This window comes from Bufo gargarizans, chromosome 6 (assembly GCF_014858855.1).
Source record: "Bufo gargarizans isolate SCDJY-AF-19 chromosome 6, ASM1485885v1, whole genome shotgun sequence".
NCBI classification, from domain to species: Eukaryota; Metazoa; Chordata; class Amphibia; order Anura; family Bufonidae; genus Bufo; species Bufo gargarizans.
In genome coordinates this window covers 184287256-184311139 of record NC_058085.1, presented here as the reverse complement: position 1 = coordinate 184311139, position 23884 = coordinate 184287256, and the positions used below count along the sequence as shown (strand labels likewise).

The 23884-nt window shown below is 50.8% G+C and overlaps 1 protein-coding gene across 1 annotated transcript in view; it reads right to left on the bottom strand.

Moving 5' to 3' along the window:
- Positions 1 to 22950, bottom strand: part of ADCY5 (adenylate cyclase 5) — an 87271-nt gene extending 64321 nt beyond the window's left edge. Inside the window, exon 1 of the mRNA XM_044296341.1 lies at positions 21277 to 22950. Coding sequence (XP_044152276.1) covers positions 21277 to 22203 — 927 coding nt within the window. The 5' untranslated portion in view covers positions 22204 to 22950. The remainder of the gene's footprint in view (positions 1 to 21276) is intronic.
- Between the last annotated feature and the right edge of the window lie 934 nt (positions 22951 to 23884).

The following is a 23884-nucleotide window of genomic DNA, read 5'->3' as shown; positions in this document are numbered from 1 at the left end:
ATGTGGGGAAGTCATACTAATGGGTTAGAATCTGGTAAATGATCACCCCCAATATCCGCACTGTGCAGCTGACGTGCCCGCCCTGCCCTGGGGTTTAATATCCTCTCCTCCGCTTCCTTTTCTCTGTAAATTATTAATTATGAAAATCGCACAAGTGACAAACAATAACATCGATGACAAGAGCGCTTCATGGAAACGGCAGGACGCAGCGGCCATCGCCGGCTGTAAAATCTGAAGAACTAACCGGACCAATGATGGGACTGATGCAGTGTGTGGGCAGGGGTCACCGTGGGATGACCAACTACAATCAACAACAACCCCCAACATCTGAACTTTTATGATAAATCCTACCCAGAAGCAATGTTACTTGGTTCAGTATCAAGACACCGATAATATATTAGACTACAATTCTGGGGGCAGGAAGTGCTCAAACCCACATGCAGTTGTGCATCTACATACAGGGGAGCAAATCCTGCACTTGTGGCTGCATACAGTGGAGGATGCCCGCAGCGGACCACAAGTACCACAATAGACATCCTACACAGGATAGCAAATGTGTGGATGTGATAAACAATAAAACAATAACTTTTACAAAGACGGGTGCGCTCTGCGGTCTTACTAACCCTCATACTGATGTTAAAATTTAAAGATTTAGCCAACAGATCCTACTGCGGAGGAAATGTCTGAGCCCGGGCACCGCGCCAAGGTTTCTCAAGTAGCCCGGGACCTAACACTCACCTACCTGTGCCAATACTGGGCAATACCAGGAGCCAGTGGCCGAATTACAGGAGCGTGAGGTCCGACTCACAGACAACTCAGCAGTTGCCTCCAGCATGTAGCCGTGCTTGCAATGGGAGGAGGGAGCAGTCTGCGAGTCCGACTCAAGACTGGCTCAGACATGTCCTCCACAGTAGGATATGTTGGCTAATCTCTCAATTTTAACATCAGTTTGAGGGTTTAGGAAGACCGCAGTGTGTACCTGTCTTTGCAAATGTTATTATATTGTTATATTGGTTATCACATCCACATAATTGCTCTCTTGTGTAGGATGTCTATTGTGGTACTTGTGGTCCGCTGCGGGCATCCTCCACTGTATGCATTTTGCTGGGGATCGCCATTAGCAACGGGCCACAAGTGCAGGATTTGCTCCCCTGTATACACATGCACGACTGCATATGGGTGCGAGCACTTCCTGCCTGTGTAACACCACACCATGTTTTCAGTTTGTATATAGAGATGCCTGGAGGTGTATAAACTCCAATTTAAATGGCCCTGTTTTCCATCCACAGGCTACATTTAGGTGCACCTGCCAGGCCTGGGCATATCGGCCAGTCTTGAGTGGGACTCGCAGACTGCTCCCTCCTCCCATTGCAAGCACGGCTACATGCTGGAGGTAACTGGTGAGCTGTCTGTGAGTCGGACCTCACGCCCCTGTAATTTGCCCACTGGCTCCTGGTATTGCCCATACGGCTCAGGTAGGTGAGTGTTAGGTCCCAAGCTACTTGAGAAACCTTGGCGCGGTGCCCGGGCTCAGACATGTCCTCCACAGTAGGATCTGTTGGCTAATCTCTCAATTTTAACATCAGTATGAGGGTTAGTAAAACCGTAGAGTGCAACTGTCTTTGCAAATGTTATTACAATTCTTGTGGTACAGAAAATTCTGCAGGCTTCATATTAACATAGAATGCTCTGAATATTAGACTAGTATGATAATGGTATTACACCACATTACAGTGTTCTGCATATTACATTAGACTAGAATGTTCAGGATATAACATTAAAATAGGATGCTCTTGGTATTATATGAGACTGCTCTGGGAATTATAATACAGTAGAGTGCTCTCCGGGTATTACATTACAGTAGAGTGCTCTCGGCGTAGTACATTACAGCAGAATGCTACGGATATTACATTACAGTAGAGTGCTCTCCGGGTATTACATTACAGTAGAGTGCTCTCCGGGTATTACATTACAGCAGAATGCTACGGATATTACATTACAGTAGAGTGCTCTCCGGGTATTATAGTAGAATATTATGGGTATTACATTACAGTAGAGTGCTCTCCGGGTATTACATTACAGCAGAATGCTACGGATATTACATTACAGTAGAGTGCTCTCCGGGTATTACATTACAGTAGAGTGCTCTCCGGGGTATTACATTACAGCAGAATGCTACGGATATTACATTACAGTAGAATGCTCTGGGTATTATAGTAGATTATTATGGGTATTACATTACAGTAGAGTGCTCTCTAGGTATTACATTACAGCAGAATGCTACGGATATTACATTACAGTAGAGTGCTCTCCGGGTATTACATTACAGTAGAGTGCTCTCGGCGTAGTACATTACAGCAGAATGCTACGGATATTACATTACAGCAGAATGCTCTCCGGGTATTACGTTACAGTAGAGTGCTCTCCGGGTATTACATTACAGCAGAATGCTATGGATATTACATTACAGTAGAGTGCTCTCTGGGTATTACATTACAGTAGAGTGCTCTCCGGGTATTACATTACAGTAGAGTGCTCTCCGCGTATTACATTACAGTAGAATGCTCCAGGTGTTACATTACAGTAGAATTCTCTCCAGGTATTACATTACAGTAGAATGCTCTGGGTATTATAGTAGAATATTATGGGTATTACATTACAGTAGAATGCTCCAGGTATTATAGTACAATGCTCTGGGTATAATAGTAGAATGCTCTGGGTATTACTCATAATTACAACGCAGGTTACTAGATATTTCCAGAGCAGTGGACGTTTGCGGATAATATGATGAATGTTCTCAGGATATAAATTATATCAACCTCAGTGACAACTAATTATAAGCGGCAATCAGATCTGTAATAATGAAGAGGAAATGGAGAGGTGAGGGTGAGGCCGGGGGAGCGCGGTGTAATAAACGTCTCTATGGCGATTTAATCCTCGGCCATAATGTCAGGATCTCTGCTGATTATCACAGAATTGAGTTCACTCTGTGCCCATGGTACCGCGGAGCTGCACTCGCTAACCATAATCTCCAGCAAACAGTCGCCAGAGGCTGCGCGGGACTCTGGCCAATCGCATTTGGCTTTCATCCATGATGTAAATTAGTAAACCAATCCGAGTCCCCCAGTTACTAAACCCAGATTGCAGTAATTTAGCCGGTGCTTGTGCCCTTAAGTAACCTGGTGCTCACCACGTAGAGCGGCCCCTGCCCTCACTGCGCAAGAGATGGAGAAGTGGGGGGCCAGGGGGTCACCAGGGTCTTCAAAAATCAGAGACACAAGTCACAAGTCTCCACCCCCCGCAAAAAAAAGATTTACATACATATAAAGTTATCGCCATACAGTGAAGTATTAATACCGCCATAGTGATGAAATCCCTCCACACAGTGATGAAATAATAATACTGCCATACAGTGATGAAGTAATACCGCCATACAGTGATTATTACATAATATACAGATGTACAGAGTGCGATGTCACACGTCTAGGTACAGGGCTGTAGTTGGAGCCTCCTTGCAGTAATTAGCATATCTGGTGCAGATAATCGTATGCGTCCGTCCTTCCTGCGGCTCGTTAGCCCCTACGCCTCATGATTTTACTGATGACTCCTCACTCCCTAAAATCTGCGTTTCTAGAGGCCACCAGCGTCTCTCACTGCACGGAACGTGGCAGCAGAACTTCCTAGCAGACGTCACATGTGAATGACGACCGAGAACCAGTGTCCACAGCGAGATGGCGTCAAGGCCCTTTACTGGGGCGACCCTCTTCTCACAGCCAGGGCCACGAGGGAGCAGTCACCCCCAAGGCAGTCCTACAATAAATGGCACATGGGGGGCCTGGTACAGACTTCACATTGGAGTGCTTACAGTGCCCCCTCCCATTCGAGCAGGGCGGGCGCTTGATTTAGGCGCCATGATAAGGAGCTCATCCAGCGGGTGGATCATGGTCATCCCCGGATCTGTCTGGGCTTTGGGTGGTTTATTCACTGCCAATGGTTCTGCTCCAGGGTTAAGTGTACAAGTAACCGGACAGGAAGTAATTCATGAAGAATCGTCCACTAATTAGTGAAAAAACCCGCAGATCAAGATCCTGCTGAACAGATAATCTGAAGATATGTACAGGGGGCGGGGCCCAGAGTGTTACAGAAGGGTAAACACGATAGTTACATTGTAACTGCACAGAGTGTGATTCAAACAGGAGAATAGTGAGTGCAGCTCTGGAGTATAATACAGGATATAACTCAGGATCAGTACAGGATAAGTAATGTATGTACACAGTGACTGCACCAGCAGAATAGTGAGTGCAGCTCTGGAGTATAATGCAGGATGTAACACAGGATCAGTACAGGATAAGTAATGTATGTACACAATGACTGCACCAGCAGAATAGTGAGTGCAGCTCTGGAGTATAATGCAGGATGTAACTCAGGATCAGTACTGGATAAGTAATGTATGTACACAGTGACTGCACCAGCAGAATAGTGAGTGCAGCTCTGGAGTATAATGCAGGATGTAACACAGGATCAGTACAGGATAAGTAATGTATGTACACAGTGACTGCACCAGCAGAATAGTGAGTGCAGCTCTGGAGTATAATGCGGGATGTAACTCAGGATAAGTACAGGATAAGTAATGTATGTACACAGTGACTGCACCAGCAGAATAGTGAGTGCAGCTCTGGAGTATAATGCAGGATGTAACTCAGGATAAGTACAGGATAAGTAATGTATGTACACAGTGACTGCACCAGCAGAATAGTGAGTGCAGCTCTGGAGTATAATACAGGATGTAACTCAGGATCAGTACTGGATAAGTAATGTATGTACACAGTGACTGCACCAGCAGAATAGTGAGTGCAGCTCTGGAGTATAATACTGGATGTAACACAGGATCAGTACAGGATAAGTAATGTATGTACACAGTGACTGCACCAGCAGAATAGTGAGTGCAGCTCTGGAGTATAATGCAGGATGTAACTCAGGATAAGTACAGGATAAGTAATGTATGTACACAGTGACCGCACCAGCAGAATAGTGAGTGCAGCTCTGGAATGTAATACAGGATGTAACTCAGGATCAGTACAGGATAAGTAATGTATGTACACAGTGACTGCACCAGCAGAATAGTGAGTGCAGCTCTGGAGTATAATACAGGATGTAACTCAGGATAAGTAATGTATGTACACTTGCATGTATGTGAAGTAGACGGAGATTACATAGGGGGGGGGGGGGTGCCCCTTAGTTACTAGTCTGTAAAGTCGTGGTCAAAAATAGAATTCCAGACTCCTCCAATGTAGAGATCAGGATGGGAGAGCGGTAACTACACTTATACGGGATCTTATAGACAGATTTCCGACTCCCGTATAACATTTAGTGTAAAATGCACAAAATTTCGACAAGAGTTCTATGGTAAAGTGTTACATCTAAAGCTGCGCCCCATCCATTAGGCCACGCCCTCTGCGGATGAATCACAGCGGCTTATTCTTTATGGTTACGTTCTTTCTAATTGCGTCTACAATGAGATGCGCCACAGTTTTCAGCAAATTCCACCAGAATTCAGGTTCAGTAGTAAATGTTCGCCAGTATAAGGTATCTTGCTCATTTCCGGATCGCCACATCGGTTTTCTGCTCCTGGTGTTCGGCTGGCTGCTGAGGTTTAGTCGCGCCATTCTGGGGTTGGTAGCATGGCTACAGGAGAGATAAGAGGTGGTAATTTGCGGCTCCTGGGGGACGATCCTTCACTATTATAAGAGCGGTATTACCAACAGATTATCTGACCAATTTCTGTCCAATCAGACCAATAGTCGGTGCGTATAACAAAAGATCTGTGAAAACGGCCGTCTGACCAAAATCTGTCAGATAATCTGTCGGTGTAACACAGCCCTAAGAGGGGCAGATAATGAGCCCATCACAATGTCACGCACTCACTTTCCTCCAGAACAAAGGAATTCATGGAGAAGGTCAGCGGCTCCGGCACACGTCTCGTAACCTAAGGATCAGCGCGGCCTCCGTACATTATACGGGACATGAGACGCGCAGGTTAATGATCACACAACCCCGGCTGATTGACGCCACTTCTGTCACATTACAATCCTCTACCGGGTGTCAAAGTCTGGGAATGAGATTACATAAGGGAGGAACAAAATGCGTCAGCTGCTCCAGATAGCGCACCTGGTCTGCATGGACCACTACCACTCCCAACATAACCTGCTACTACATCCTGGGGAGGTCTGGTCAATGATTATGTCCTCACACCTGGTCGGGTCAGTGGTCACCTTTGGTTATGTCCTCACACCTGGTCGGGTCAGTGGTCACCTTTGGTTATGTCCTCACACCTGGTCGGGTCAGTGGTCACCTTTGGTTATGTCCTCACACCTGGTCGGGTCAGTGGTCACCTTTGGTTATGTCCTCACACCTGGTCGGGTCAGTGGTCACCTTTGGTTATGTCCTCACACCTGGTCGGGTCAGTGGTCACCTTTGGTTATGTCCTCACACCTGGTCGGGTCAGTGGTCACCTTTGGTTATGTCCTCACACCTGGTCGGGTCAGTGGTCACCTTTGGTTATGTCCTCACACCTGGTCGGGTCAGTGGTCACCTTTGGTTATGTCCTCACACCTGGTCGGGTCAGTGGTCACCTTTGGTTATGTCCTCACACCTGGTCGGGTCAGTGGTCACCTTTGGTTATGTCCTCACACCTGGTCGGGTCAGTGGTCACCTTTGGTTATGTCCTCACACCTGGTCGGGTCAGTGGTCACCTTTGGTTATGTCCTCACACCTGGTCGGGTCAGTGGTCACCTTTGGTTATGTCCTCACACCTGGTCGGGTCAGTGGTCACCTTTGGTTATGTCCTCACACCTGGTCGGGTCAGTGGTCACCTTTGGTTATGTCCTCACACCTGGTCGGGTCAGTGGTCACCTTTGGTTATGTCCTCACACCTGGTCAGGTCAGTGGTCACCTTTGGTTATGTCCTCACACCTGGTCAGGTCAGTGGTCACCTTTGGTTATGTCCTCACACCTGGTCAGGTCAGTGGTCACCTTTGGTTATGTCCTCACACCTGGTCAGGTCAGTGGTCACCTTTGGTTATGTCCTCACACCTGGTCTGCTCAGTGGTCATCTTTGGTTATGTCCTCACACCTGGTCAGGTCAGTGGTCATCTTAGGTTATGTCCTCACTCCTGGTCTGCTCAGTGGTCCCCTTAGGTTATGTCCTCACACCTGGTCTGCTCAGTGGTCATCTTAGGTTATGTCCTCACACCTGGTCTGGTCAGTGGTCACCATAGGTTATGCCCTCTATTCTGCAACCTAGACACGTGCACATATGAACCTTTCATTCATTTATATGCAAGGTGGCCATGAAACCTGGGATATTGTGGCACATTCTCATCCTCCTCGCCTTCCAGATGTCTCTGTTCAGAAATGTCTTCTGCCGTTAGGAAATCCATCTAGTGTGATAAATCTCATATAAGATGTGGAGGGGGGGGGGGGGGGGGGGGGAGATGCAGCTGCAGAGTCTCTTCCTCAGTGCTGTGGAGACATCCGATTGGCTGAGCGTACAGCACATCATAAGCCCCCCGCAGGTATTTCCCCCAACATTGCTCTGCATCCTCTGTGCATGCTGTAAGGGCAGGGATCAGCAACCTTCAGCAATCCAGCTGCTGTGAAACTACAACTCCCAGCATGCAAACATGCTTGGCTGTTCTCACAAGTCCCATAGAAGAGAATGGAGCATTCTGGGAGTTGTAGTTTCAGGTTGCTGATCCCTGCTGTAGGGGCTCCTGATTCTTCGGGGAATGTGACTGCTTTGATAATTCACCACAAAGAAAAGTCACTTGTAAGGAAGGAAAATCCTGGAGGGACGAGGGTCTCATGAGAGGTCACACGTCGGGAGGCTCTTAATGCTCCTCATTCTTTGGGGTTGGCAAAAACATCGTCCCGAGGTTCAACTTATTCTTCCAGAACAAGACCTTCCAGTTCCTGACTGGTGATCTGCCCCCGGGTGCTGCCGCCAACATCAACATCGCCCCATAATAAATCAGGGGCACCTAAGGCCCAGCACTGCAGCAGGCGCCCCACAGGTACCATAAAGGGGCGGGCATCACCTCTGACAACCCTCTGTGATGTAAACACCTGCACTGATACATTGTAGCAATCCAGCAGCACTAATCTCGCTTCCAACTCCTGCTACATTGTAGCAACCGTCACATAAGAGAAGTTATAGGTCAGGACAGGGTAAAACAATGAATGTTTCTATTCACTGTCAACAAGCAGAGATGTTGCAAATGGTGAGGAATTAGAACACAAAGATGGAAATGTATCATTCCCCTACGCCATGTTTTTGGGGTAGCACACACCGGTCTGGATAAATCAGGGCCAAAGTCTTATTGCAGACCGTCACAATATAGAAGCTTCATTATTAACCCATTCTCTCCTGCTGCGCTGCCCGTGTGTCAGTATGCCCTGTAGTTCTGTTCATGCATCAGGAAGAACAGGATGAAAGCCTGTTCTAGATGGAAGGTGGAAGCCGTGATCACCTGCCTGGAATAGTGGGAAGAAGGATATCGTTGATGCGTTATGTACGGCAGGAGACTCCGGGAAACTCACGGCGCTGAATAAAGACGCCCCCTCCCCCGCCCTCATCTTTCATTTAAGAAATTAATTAAGCTAAATTGAGCGCCGCTCTGGAGAATTCATGTTTACATGAGTCACGGGGCCGCACATGAGCCGCACTGAGGGGACAGCATCCACCCTTACACCCGGAGGCCCTGGCGCAGATGACGGAGCCGCAGACTTGATTATTTTATTTAACCCCGTGTGATCTTCTAAACAGAATTCGCTTTTTGCCTGGACGTCGCCTCTGAGGGACCAAGATCAAGTACAGAAGCTAAAGACCCGACACAGGCTCTAAGGCCCCTTTCACACGGGCGAGTTTTCCGCATGGGTGAACGCATTGCACCCGCACTGAATCCGGACCCATTCATTTCTATGGGGCTGTGCAGATGAGCGGTGATTTTCACGCATCATGTTCTATATTGTGCGTTTATCACGCAACGCAGGCCCCATAGAAGTGAATGCGGATACGGTGCGATTTCACGCACTGTTGCTAGGAGACGATCGGATGGGGACCCGATCATTATTATTTCCCCTTATAACCTGGTTATAAGGGAAAATAATAGCATTCTGAATACAGACTGCATAGTACACTAGCGCTGGAGGGGTTAAAAATAAAATAAAATAATTTAACTCACCTTAATCCACTTGATCGCGCAGCCGGCATCTCTTCTGTCTTCTGTGCAGGAACAGGACCTGTGGTGACGTCACTCCGGTCATCACATGATCCATCACATGATCCATCACCATGGTAAAAGATCATGTGATGACTGGAGTGACGTCCCCACAGGTCCTGGTCCTGCACAGAAGACAGAAGAGATGCCGGCTGCGCGATCAAGTGGATTAAGGTGAGTTACATTATTGTATTTTATTTTTAACCCCTCCAGCGCTATTGTACTAAGCAGTCTGTATTCAGAATGCTGTTATTCTCCTTATAACCATGTTATAAGGGGAAATAATACAATCTACAGAACACTGATCCCAAACCCAAACTTCTGTGAAGACGTCCGGGTACCAAACATGCCGATTTTTCTCACATGCGTGCAAAATGCATTACAATGTTTAGCACTCGCGCGGAAAAATCGCGCATGTTCCCGCAACGCGTTAGGGTCTGCAATAAAGGTACTGCTGGGTGTTACCAGTAGAGGTAATACCCGTAGGTACCCTTACTGCAAGCTACATAAAATGTATTGTTAAACTTCTAGCAGGAATAATACAGGAATAGCACAGGAGAAGTCATAAGAACAGATGCTCCAGAATTGTTAATACATGGGGAAAACATGCGGTTACTTCGGGAGAGATGACATGTTTTCTTTAAATAATACCGTCATGCATTACCCAAACACTACTACCATATTGAATGTCAAAATAATGCCACCATACAATGTCTGAATAATACTACCGTATAGAAGCCCCATAATCCTACCATATGCTGTATCCAAATAATACTATCTTCTAGTTCCCATAAAATCCTGCCATGCGGTGATTAAACAATACCGCTATACCCTAATATATAACTGTACTTTTGTACATTGTAAGACCTCACGTGCAGGGTCCTCTCTTCTTCTGTACCAATTTGTAAAGCATCTTGCTAATGCTTATTGTACTTGTTTCTCATATGTACTTACGTACTACCATATAGTGACCACATAACTGTCAATCAGCGCCCTCATACTACCATACCATATAGTGTCCGCATAATACCGCCATACCATATAGAGTCTGCATAATACTGCCATACCATATAGTGTCCGCATAATACCGCCATACCACATAGAGTCCGCATAATACTGCCATACCATATAGTGTCCGCATAATACCGCCATACCATATAGTGTCTGCATAATACCGCCATACCACATAGAGTCTGCATAATACTGCCATACCATATAGTGTCTGCATAATACCGCCATACCATATAGTGTCCGCATAATACCGCCATACCACATAGAGTCTGCTTAATACTGCCATACCATATAGTGTCCACATAATACTACCATAACTTATAGTAGTGATAGCTAACCTCCAGCTTTGGTGAAAACTACGACTCCCGGCATGCTCTATTCATTTTTATGAAGTTCTGATAACAGCCAAGCAAGTGTGCATCTTGGGAGTTGTAGTTCAGCCATCACAGTAAAGCCCTCGGTGGTCCAGGCCTGGTTTTGAGGGGACCCCTAAGGATGGAGCAGAAGGGAACAGTTTGCCCCTAAAAATCACAGGGAATAAAAAAAAAAAAAAGTAAACTTTCCAATAAACACGCGTGGCCCCGTGGCCCTGCCATGTGTGAGGTGTCATGTGACTGCAGGGGACCCAATCGCGGTGCGTAAGAAGCCATCACACATTGGGAGACGCAGGGGAAACCATCAGCAAGGCGAGTGGAGCGAAATACTGGAACGTTTTGAATTGTATTGACGGCAACGCGGGATCTTGAAGACGGCCATGCTCAGTTTATATCCATTTCTGAGAAAGTTGGGTGAGAATTTTAACTCCGTCCCCTCTGGTCTATAAAATGTTACTATTTACCCTGAACTTCACATGGGGCCCCGGGGTCCAACCACAGAGTCACCAAATATCCCTGAATAAGCCTCCATCCTGCAGGGATTACTGGAAGCCGCCAGACACTGACCCTGCGCTGAGCTCCGCTACACGGGTTATGTGACCGTCTCCAGATGGGGAACCAAACATCTTATTTCCGCTGCTCGGCGGGAGGTGGAGGATGTACAGTCCTGTGATCCGCCGTCTGATAGTCCGGCGCTGCGTCAGTCTGGGCTCTCACCAGGAGCAGAGGTCTTATCCCTGCCTGTCCTCAGGGTGTTCTCCGGAACCAGAACACTTGGTAATCCCTGCTGGACTCATTATATACAGATCTACCACGTGAGCGATATGACCCCGCGACTACCACGTGAGCGATATGACCCCGCGAATACTACGTGAGCGATATGACCCCGCGACTACCACGTGAGCGATATGACCCCGCGAATACTACGTGAGCGATATGACCCCGCGAATACTACGTGAGCGATATGACCCCGTGACTACCACGTGAGCGATATGACCCCGCGACTACCACCTGAGCGATATGACCCCGCGACTACCACCTGAGCGATATGACCCCGCGACTACCACCTGAGCGATATGACCCCGCGACTACCACCTGAGCGATATGACCCCGCGACTACCACCTGAGCGATATGACCCCGCGACTACCACCTGAGCGATATGACCCCGCGACTACCACCTGAGCGATATGACCCCGCGACTACCACCTGAGCGATATGACCCCGCGACTACCACCTGAGCGATATGACCCCGCGACTACCACCTGAGCGATATGACCCCGCGACTACCACGTGAGCGATATGACCCCGCGAATACTACGTGACCGATATGACCCCCCAGCCGACTACTACGTGAGCGATATGACCCCGAGAATACTACGTGAGCGATATGACCCCGCGACTACCACGTGAGCGATATGACCCTGCGACTACAAGGTCAGCGATATGACCCTGCGACTATAACGTGAGCGATATGACCCCGCGACTACAATGTGAGCGATATGACCCCCCGACTACCACGTGAGAAATATCCCCCCCCCCCCCCGACTACTTCGTGAGCGATATGACCCCGCGACTACCACGTGAGCGATATGACCCCGCGACTACAACGTGACCGATATGACCCCGCGACTACTACGTGACTGCTATGACCCCCAGGGGGGTCATATCATACCCCAATGAATACACAAACAATATTACACCCTGATTGTTACGAGTGATATCATAATCTGATTATTACATGAGAGATAATATAACAGGATTATTACAGACTCTCAGTATCAGTTTTGTTGGGCTCCAGTTGCAGCCACATCGCGTCATGGAAGAACCAAAGAGAAGATCCGTCCGTAATCGGCAAATGTCAAAGCAGATTGTGGGAGCGACGGAGACAAGCATCAAACAGACTGCTACCGATATACGGTCCAGAGACAGTACATGTCATGTGACTGATATCAGCCGCTCCTCTTATAACGCTCCAGCGCTGATATAACCTCCAGAGACATTACATCATATGTGACTGATATCAGCCGCTCCTCTTATAACGCTCCAGCGCTGATATAACCTCCAGAGACATTACATCCTATGTGACCGATATCAGCCACTCCTCTTATAACGCTCCAGCGCTGATATAACCTCCAGAGACATTACATCACATGTGACTGATATCAGCCGCTCCTCTTCTAACGCTCCAGCACCGATATAACCTCCAGAGACATTACATCCTATGTGACCGATATCAGCCACTCCTCTTATAACGCTCCAGCGCTGATATAACCTCCAGAGACATTACATCACATGTGACTGATATCAGCCGCTCCTCTTATAACGCTCCAGCACTGATATAACCTCCAGACATTACATCACATGTGACTGATATCAGCCGCTCCTCTTATAACGCTCCAGCGCTGATATAACCTCCAGACATTACATCACATGTGACTGATATCAGCCGCTCCTCTTATAACGCTCCAGCGCTGATATAACCTCCAGAGACATTACATCACATGTGACTGATATCAGCCGCTCCTCTTATAACGCTCCAGTCCTGATATAACCTCCAGAGACATTACATCACATGTGACTGATATCAGCCGCTCCTCTTATAATGCTCCAGTGCTGATATAACCTCCAGAGACATTACATCACATGTGACTGATATCAGCCGCTCCTCTTATAATGCTCCAGCGCTGATATAACCTCCGGAGACATTACATCACATGTGACTGATATCAGCCACTCCTCTTATAACGCTCCAGCGCTGATATAACCTCCGGAGACATTACATCACATGTGACTGATATCAGCCGCTCCTCTTATAACGCTCCAGCGCTGATATAACCTCCAGAGACATTACATCACATGTGACTGATATCAGCCGCTCCTCTTATAACGCTCCAGTCCTGATATAACCTCCAGACATTACATCCTATGTGACTGATATCAGCCGCTTCTCTTATAACGCTCCAGTACTGATATAACCTCCAGAGACATTACATCACATGTGACTGATATCAGCCGCTCCTCTTATAACGCTCCAGTACTGATATAAAATCTGTAATGTGAGGATTTCTGTCCCTATAAATCTGTTTCTTTATTGGATCCCAATACCCCGGTGATTATATTATTATTACCCCCCCCTCCCCCCCCCCTCCAGCAGATACAGGCTGTCCTGTAATAAGGATGTTGCTGGGACATAAATCCTCGCAGGGACGGAACCTTTGACCGCCCGTCCGCTCCAGGGTGGGTTTCCCATGTCGAGCAGCTGGACTCCGGCCACAAACTGTTTTTTGTCTCCTCAGAGAGAATCTAAACATAGAAGCAAAACCGCGTAACTGTGAGAGCGCCGGGGGCGCTGCGGAGGGACGTCCACAGGGGCCACATTCACCAACGTCATGGCGCCTCATCTGGTCGAAAAACGCACCAAAATGTGATGCATCTAGGGGGAGTGGCTTGGTGTGAATGGGTGTGGCATTGTATGCGCCATAAATCTGGTGCATCTTTAGCCGCCTGGCTACGATTTCGCCACATACAGTGTTAGTAAATCTACCCGGGGCCACCAGGCACTTAACCCCTTAATGCCAGAGCCGCTGTCTGAACAGTCACATCCCGTAGTAAATATTGCAACTTCTCACTAAATTTAAGACCTCTGCTTGCTGTCAAAGCATAAAGTCATTTTAAAAAGCTAAAACCCATCCACAATGATTCCTACTCACACAGCGGGGGGTTTGTTACAATGTCACTGTAGGCAATCCTCTGTGAGCCAAACACGTCCACCCCGTCCACACAGAATTAATATTATCTACGAATCTCCCAGCATTCCCTGCTTCAGCGTCTGCAGATCTCTCCCGGGCGTATACAGGCGCCTGATGTACGAAAAACAACCGCCGCTCCACTAAGCTGTCCACACAGGATGTAACTGAGGATCAGCAATGTATGTACACATTGACTGCAGCAGCAGAATAGTGAGTGCAGCTCTGGAGTATAATACAGGATGTAACTCAGGATCAGTACAGGATAAGTAATGTATGTACACAGTGACTGCACCAGCAGAATAGTGAGTGCAGCTCTGGAGTATAATACAGGATGTAACTCAGGATCAGTAATGTATGTACACAGTGACTGCAGCAGCAGAATAGTGAGTGCAGCTCTGGAGTATAATACAGGATGTAACTGAGGATCGGTACAGGATAAGTAATGTATGTACACAGTGACTGCACCAGCAGAATAGTGAGTGCAGCTCTGGAGTATAATACAGGATGTAACTCAGGATCAGTACAGGATAAGTAATGTATGTACACAGTGACTGCACCAGCAGAATAGTGAGTGCAGCTCTGGAGTATAATACAGGATGTAACTCAGGATCAGTAATGTATGTACACAGTGAGTATTTGGTTTGTGCGGGTTCTCTCTGTAGGTGATTATATGATGTATAATGGATAAGATATAATACAGATTCCCCCTTAGAGTAAGGAGCAGTACGGAGCGTCACTGGTTGGCAGTACCAGCCCCTGATTGTTGCCTGTGCCATGCAGCAGTACGTCACCATTGTGTCGGGGTAACAATGTATCAGTGTGTGGCGGTGGACACTTCCCTCCCGTACACGGCGCATCCAGCTGCAACAACAATAATCAGATAGCTATTATTAATCTCATAGGAATACAGATCGGGGCCAAGTCCGCGTGCGGAGCCAGAGCAGATGGCGTGTGATAGACAGGCGCTGGCTCCGACACCCAGAGACTCACACACTCCAAGTGACCACACAACTTAACCCAATAAATGCCATGGGCATTCACAGTGCCAGGAAGAAATGGCACAAATATTAATCCCACTGGAGCATCCGCTGCTGCAGGAGCTGCGCTCAGGTCTATGGTGGAGCCATACTGGAGCACAGAGCCTCCACATCAGGGGTGTACCTACTGGCGGCAGAGGTAGCAGGGGTCCAAAGAAGACCCCAGTGTGATGTGACATGGTAGGTCGGGGCTTCCATTGGGGTCCAGGGGTTTCCGCCTTCGCTCCATACACTGCAACCTTAAAAGGAGCGCGTCCACTTATAACGCAGCGGCCTATAACAAAGCAGCGTTCACACACAGGAGCGCCGTTATAGCAGTGCCGTCCAGGGGCATGCACCCCCCGCCATCAGAGACAGATGATCCCCAGGCACACAGGAACCCCAAAAACCTGCTGCCGTCGCATCGGCTTGTGAGCGCAAGAAATTCCAAACCATCGACACCGCACCAGATTACCGGACTTTCTGGATGCCAGTTATTGTGGGCTGTCTCGGTACTGAGAGGGTTAAACCTGAACGGAGGAAATCGCAGAAGAGCTGATAGGCTGCCACAGGACGCAAGCCAAGTGAACGCAGGTTACCATGGAAACAGCAGACGACAGCAATACGAGATGTGATGAGAGGGGGCGCCGCGCCGCAAGTTACTAAGAGTGAGGAGGAATAACAGTCACATGTGGCGCCCGTTTACACTCAACGCAGCCGCCATGTTACACGGGGAGGAGGTAGCGTGGACAGCGGACACCTGCCCACGGCTCAGGCTGCGTCTTCACAGCGTCCATCCAGAGCTGCCTTCCCCAACCTGAAGCCCCCCAGAGCCTCACCATGGACCCCCCACTCCCAGAGCCTCACCGTGGACCCCCCACTCCCAGAGCCTCACCGTGGACCCCCCGCTCCCAGAGCCTCACCGTGGACCCCCCGCCCCCAGAGCCTCACCGTGGACCCCCCGCCCCCAGAGCCTCACCGTGGACCCCTGCCCCCAGAGCCTCACCGTGGACCCCCCGCCCTCAGAGCCTCACCGTGGACCCCCCGCCCCCAGAGCCTCACCGTGGACCCCCCGCCCCCAGAGCCTCACCGTGGACCCCCCGCCCCCAGAGCCTCACCGTGGACCCCCCCTGCCCCCAGAGCCTCACCGTGGACCCCCCCTGCCCCCAGAGCCTCACCGTGGACCCCCCGCCCCCAGAGCCTCACCGTGGACCCCCCGCCCTCAGAGCCTCACCGTGGACCCCCCGCCCCCAGAGCCTCACCGTGGACCCCCCGCCCCCAGAGCCTCACCGTGGACCCCCCGCCCCCAGAGCCTCACCGTGGACCCCCCCTGCCCCCAGAGCCTCACCGTGGACCCCCCCTGCCCCCAGAGCCTCACCGTGGACCCCCCCTGCCCCCAGAGCCTCACCGTGGACCCCCCACCCCCAGAGCCTCACCGTGGACCCCCCCACCCCCAGAGCCTCACCGTGGACCCCCCGCCCCCAGAGCCTCACCGTGGACCCCCCGCCCCCAGAGCCTCACCGTGGACCCCCCGCCCCCAGAGCCTCACCGTGGACCCCCCCTGCCCCCAGAGCCTCACCGTGGACCCCCCCTGCCCCCAGAGCCTCACCGTGGACCCCCCCTGCCCCCAGAGCCTCACCGTGGACCCCCCACCCCCAGAGCCTCACCGTGGACCCCCCGCCCCCAGAGCCTCACCGTGGACCCCCCGCCCCCAGAGCCTCACCGTGGACCCCCCCTGCCCCCAGAGCCTCACCGTGGACCCCCCCTGCCCCCAGAGCCTCACCGTGGACCCCCCCTGCCCCCAGAGCCTCACCGTGGACCCCCCACCCCCAGAGCCTCACCGTGGACCCCCCACCCCCAGAGCCTCACCGTGGACCCCCCGCCCCCAGAGCCTCACCGTGGACCCCCCATACCCAACCTGGACCCCCTGCTCTGAGCATTTTTGGCAAGAGTCACATTCCAGGAACAATCAAAACTGAGATTGACTCCCGAGACATGTGCAGTAACATTCCGTTAGTCCGGCATCCATATTGGATAGTCCGGATTATCGGACACTCATGGGAACGTCCTCTGACGCCCGAGCTCGCCATTGTGGTGACTTCATTGTTCCCAGGTGTAAAACCCCGACAATCTGTTGGTGCTGCCCCTGCAAGGGTAGAGGGTCCGGGGAAGGATAGACCCACAACCCCTCCTTCGTCTGGAGCATTGGGAAATTGGGGGTAGTAGTTGTGTATTACGTACTGATCTTTTCCATTGGTGGACCCCATATGGCGCTATAAAATGGGACGTTCTATAAAGTAGAACCATGCTGAAGGTCAGGGAATTTTCTAGATAAATGTGAGAAATCCGGCATCACCACAGAGGGATGTGGTGGTGGGAGCGGCGCCAATCTCCCACCATCTATAAATAATATGAGGTAGTGACCAGAGACCACCGACAACAGGGTGCTCGGGCCTCCCGATGGGGGTGAACCCCGGGACTGAGCCGAGTCCCTGGTGATGACCGCTATATCATGCCCATGACGCATCAGTGTGTGGGAGCCTCCGAGGTCAAGGAGTCCGGCAAACCGCCACATAACATCCAACATCTTACCTCAGAGTGTACCGCTGCCTAGGGGCGGTGTACCACCATACATTGCCGGCCACATCCTCTGGAGTATTATGAGGGAAATAGAGACAACTGCTGCCTAAATAATACTGCCACAAAACGCCTCAAATAACACTGCCATACAGTGCTCATATAATAAATCACGGTATAATGCCCCAATGACACCGCCATACAGTGCCCATATAATAATTACTATATAATATCCCAATGACACCGCCATACAGTGCTCATATAATAAATCACTGTATAATGCTCCAATGACACCGCCATACAGTGCCCATATAATAAAATCACTATATAATGCCCCAATGACACCGCCATACAGTGCTCATATAATATTCACTGTATAATGCCCCAATGACACCGCCATACAGTGCTCATATAATAATCACTGTATAATGCCCCAATGACACCGCCATACAGTGCTCATATAATAATCACTGTATAATGCCCCAATGACACCGCCATACAGTGCTCATATAATAATCACTATATAATGCCCCAATGACACCGCCATACAGTGCTCATATAATATTCACTGTATAATGCCCCAATGACACCGCCATACAGTGCTCATATAATAATCACTGTATAATGCCCCAATGACACCGCCATACAGTGCTCATATAATAAATCACTGTATAATGCCCCAATGATACCGCCATACAGTGCCCATATAATATTCACTGTATAATGCTCCAATGACACTGCTATATAGTACAGCTGCAGTCTCTTAGGATAGAAGTCTGGGCCCCGTACAGTGAGGGCCCATAACTGGTGGAGACTCTGGGGTTAATCATCTGTTCTGCTCAGACCTGTATTAATATAAATAGCACATTACCCCTGACCTGTAATACTACCGCCATCACAAAATGCACAGATAGTCCTACTCACACAGCTGAGGGTTTGTTACAATGTTTCAGCGTGGCAGGAGCCATCAGCTTGGAGTCCAAGACATTTGTGCTGCTGCTGTGTTTTGCACTGACACACTGTAACGCCGCCCTCCTAATCTAAATCCACTACTTCCATTACATATCTCGTTCTTTTTTGTCATAAATCTGTCCCAATATCGTCTGTGTGAATCCGGCCTCAGTGTACGTGGATCTACCATGTGACAGTGATTTACCGGAGACTGGGAGTTGTAGTCATTGCTGAAACACTGCACTGTAAAGACACGGCTGCTCCGTCACACACGATCTGCGCTCGTTGCCCAGAAGCTCCTGTGTGGTCACTACGACCATCGTGCAGGCCGGCTCCACCGCAGAGTATACCGTACATGGAGGCTGACAGGTGATAACACCTCACCTTATGACCTCCCCCAACCCTCGCCCGTCTGTCACTTCTTAGCTGTATCTGCTCCTTGGAAAGTTGGGTGACGTTACAGAAGATATTACCCAGCTTTCCGAGAGTCGAAAATGGAAACCACCGCGCCGCACCGGTCTGAGGAGGAGACGGCACAAATAAAAAACCACCGCGCTGCACCGGTCTATGGAGGAGACGGCACAAATAACCACCGTGCTGCACCGGTCTATGGAGGAGACGGCACAAATAACCACCGCGCTACACCGGTCTATGGAGGAGACGGCACAAATAACCACCGTGCTGCACCGGTCTATGGAGGAGACGGCACAAATAACCACCGCGCTGCACCGGTCTGAGGAGGAGACGGCACAAATAACCACCGCGCTGCACCGGTCTATGGAGGAGACGGCACAAATAACCACCGCGCTGCACCGGTCTATGGTGGAGACGGCACAAATAACCACCGCGCTGCACCGGTCTATGGAGGAGACGGCACAAATAACCACCGTGCTGCACCGGTCTATGGAGGAGACGGCACAAATAACCACCGCGCTACACCGGTCTATGGAGGAGACGGCACAAATAACCAGGCGCTGCACCGGTCTATGGAAGAGACGGCACAAATAACCACCGCGCTGCACCGGTCTATGGAGGAGACGGCACAAATAACCACCGCGCTGCACCGGTCTATGGAGGAGACGGCACAAATAACCACCGCGCTGCACCGGTCTATGGAGGAGACGGCACAAATAACCACCGCGCTACACCGGTCTATGGAGGAGACGGCACAAATAACCACCGCGCTGCACCGGTCTATGGAGGAGACGGCACAAATAACCACCGCGCTACACCGGTCTATGGAGGAGACGGCACAAATAACCACCGCGCTGCAACGGTCTGAGGAGGAGACGGCACAAATAACCACCGCGCTGCAACGGTCTGAGGAGGAGACGGCACAAATAACCACCGCGCTGCAAAGGTCTATGGAGGAGACGGCACAAATAACCACCGCGCTGCACCGGTCTGAGGAGGAGACGGCACAAATAACCACCGCGCTGCACCGGTCTATGGAGGAGACGGCACAAATAACCACCGCGCTGCAAAGGTCTATGGAGGAGACGGCACAAATAACCACCGCGCTGCACAGGTCTATGGAGGAGACGGCACAAATAACCACCGCGCTGCACCGGTCTATGGAGGAGACGGCACAAATAACCACCGCGCTGCACCGGTCTATGGAGGAGACGGCACAAATAACCACCGCGCTACACCGGTCTATGGAGGAGACGGCACAAATAACCACCGCGCTGCACCGGTCTATGGAGGAGACGGCACAAATAACCACCGCGCTGCACCGGTCTATGGAGGAGACGGCACAAATAACCACCGCGCTGCACCGGTCTGAGGAGGAGACGGCACAAATAACCACCGCGCTGCAAAGGTCTATGGAGGAGACGGCACAAATAACCACCGCGCTGCAAAGGTCTATGGAGGAGACGGCACAAATAACCACCGCGCTGCACAGGTCTATGGAGGAGACGGCACAAATAACCACCGCGCTGCACCGGTCTGAGGAGGAGACGGCACAAATAACCACCGCGCTGCAAAGGTCTATGGAGGAGACGGCACAAATAACCACCGCGCTGCACAGAGGAGCCCCTGTAATGCTGTTATCTACTTTGTGGGATTGGCGCTGCAACGATCACAGAGGAACGGAACCCCAGCACCGAGCCGTCCTGTGTCGTTGTTGGGTAATGACCCCCGTGTGAGCTGTAATGGCGGTCATATCGATTACCACTCCACAAAGAGTGTGACGGTGTTTTCAGGGTGCATTCACACATCTGGATGGGAATATTTTGGTGGCAGGCGCCTGGTTTTCTGCGGATCCTTAACTGAATGTCCCCGGCGGCCATGTAAGGGGGGGGGGGGGGGTCTTACCTGCTTGACCAGGAACGTGTCACCCTCATTGATCTTTAGGGAGATGGCGAGATGAGCGGCAGATAAAATAATCCCACTGAGAACCGCCGCTCTCATCCGCACTGGAAGCAGAGTGTAGATGGTGTAGATGAAGAACACGGTCCACCAGATCCCATCGGAGGCACTCCGCGGCCGCACCATCAGGACGCACACCACCTGGACCATGAAGATGACGATGATGACGGTGTAACAGGCCAGCCACATGTAGTCCTGGTGGAAGTCGTTTCTGTTGCATACTCCTATGAGCACTAGAATGATCAGCATGGCCACACACAGGACGACCACGTAAGGCACCTGGTAGAGCAGCTGGAAGCAGTGGAAGGCGAGCATCACCAGGCACAGGAGGATCAGCACGGACATCAGCATGGTGAGGCTGCTCTGGTTCAGCCTGAAGAAGTAGCGCTGGTAGAGCTTCTCCAGCTTATCCGACTGGAACTTCTTGGAGCGGAAGATCTGCAGGACATCGGTACAGCAGACCCCCATGGAGAAGTGGAACTCCGACCCATCCTCCGGCCCGTCTCCCTTACCTTTGCCCAATTTCTCATCCAAACCAAGCTCCACTGATTTGGGTCTCAGCTCCCCCTCGGGGCCTTTCTGGAGGGGCTTGTTGTTGTTCCTGCTCTCCTCGCCGTGCTCCTGCCAAGCCGACTTGGATCTGAAGCCCACTTTATTGTCTGGCAGGGGGTTCCTCCCCGGCTGAGGCTCATAGTCTTCCTCGCTCCTCCACAGTCCCATCATCCGTGAGGTCTTCTTTCTAGAGGAGCGGCTGGAGTAGGGGTACCCATTGGCCCTGGTCTCAGCCTCGACCCAAGCTGATCGGTGCTCTGCACCTGCCCGTAACGCGGGGGCCCCAAATCCTGGTGGGCTGACGCTGTTTGACCTAGACATGTCCCCTCACTACGAGAAGTCCACTGGTCGCCAGGTCACGCCATGCCGCAAGGGAGAAGAAAATCCAAAACGCGTCATGTGGTCCCAAAATATCAGAAAAAAAACTGAGTGGAATGCAGGGTTGTGGGGGGCACAGCGGCCTCATGTCACTGGTGCAGGGGGGTCTCCAGGTTGAGCGGGGTCGCTCCTCCCATGGTCACCTGTGGCTCCAGATCCAATTACAATAATCCAATATGGAGAAGACGGTGCGGCGCTCTGCCCGATCCCTGCGCTCACACCGATCCTCCGATGACAAGGGGTAAATCCAGAGTCACCCCCAGATCTGCGATGGGCGCCGGTTCAGAGCCATCACCCCCAGACAGCGCTGCCGGGGGGCATGGATTAACCCTTTGTTACCAGGCTCAGCGTGATCCAGCCGGGATGTCAGGACCAGGCATGCCGAAGAGCGGGATCAGCGGCAACACGGATGATGGGAGTCCTTGTCCTGGTGCTATCAGCAGAGTGGTGGGGGTGGTAGATGTGGTGCCTCAGTGTCAGGAGGGCAGGAGCCTGAATGGATGTCCTCAATCCTGCCCATTCCCCTTGGAAGGAGTCACCCGCAGCCTCCGGCCTCCATGCTTCTGTCTGCCTCCCCCACGGGCCCAGCACCACCAGGAGGGGCCCCAGAGAGCCCTCAGATCCGGGATTCCAGCCCAGAATTGCCGATCCCAGAACCCGCGCAGCTCCGGATCCCGCTCCGTCCTCTGTGCGCCCGAGTTCTCATTCAGCCGAACGGCGAGCGCAAGCCCCGCCCACTGCCCGCCTCTGCTCACAGGGGATTGGCTCAGGCGCGCTGTCAGGGTTTTCCCACGACCTCTGATTGGTCAGAAACCTGTTTGAAGCCTGAGGAAACCTGAAAAAGTGATACATTGTATCTAAGAATCCCCGGACACAGGAGGAGTGTGATACAGTGTATCTAATGCTCCCCAGATACAGGAGGAGTGTGATACAGTGTATCTAAGAATCCCGAGACACAGGAGGAGTGTGATACAGTGTATCTAAGAATCCCGAGACACAGGAGGAGTGTGATACAGTGTATCTAATGCTCCCCAGATACAGGAGGAGTGTGATACAGTGTATCTAAGAATCCCGAGACACAGGAGGAGTGTGATACAGTGTATCTAATGCTCCCCAGATACAGGAGGAGTGTGATACAGTGTATCTAAGAATCCCGAGACACAGGAGGAGTGTGATACAGTGTATCTAAGAATCCCGAGACACAGGAGGAGTGTGATACAGTGTATCTAAGGATCCACAGACACAGGAGGAGTGTGATACAGTGTATCTAAGAATCCCGAGACACAGGAGGAGTGTGATACAGTGTATCTAATGCTCCCCAGACACAGGAGGAGTGTGATACAGTGTATCTAAGAATCCCGAGACACAGGAGGAGTGTGATACAGTGTATCTAAGGATCCCGAGACACAGGAGGAGTGTGATACAGTGTATCTAAGGATCCCGAGACACAGGGGGAGTGTGATACAGTGTATCTAAGTATCCCGAGACACAGGGGGAGTGTGATACAGTGTATCTAATGCTCCCCAGATACAGGAGGAGTGTGATACAGTGTATCTAATGCTCCCCAGATACAGGAGTGTGATACAGTGTATCTAAGAATCCCGAGACACAGGAGGAGTGTGAT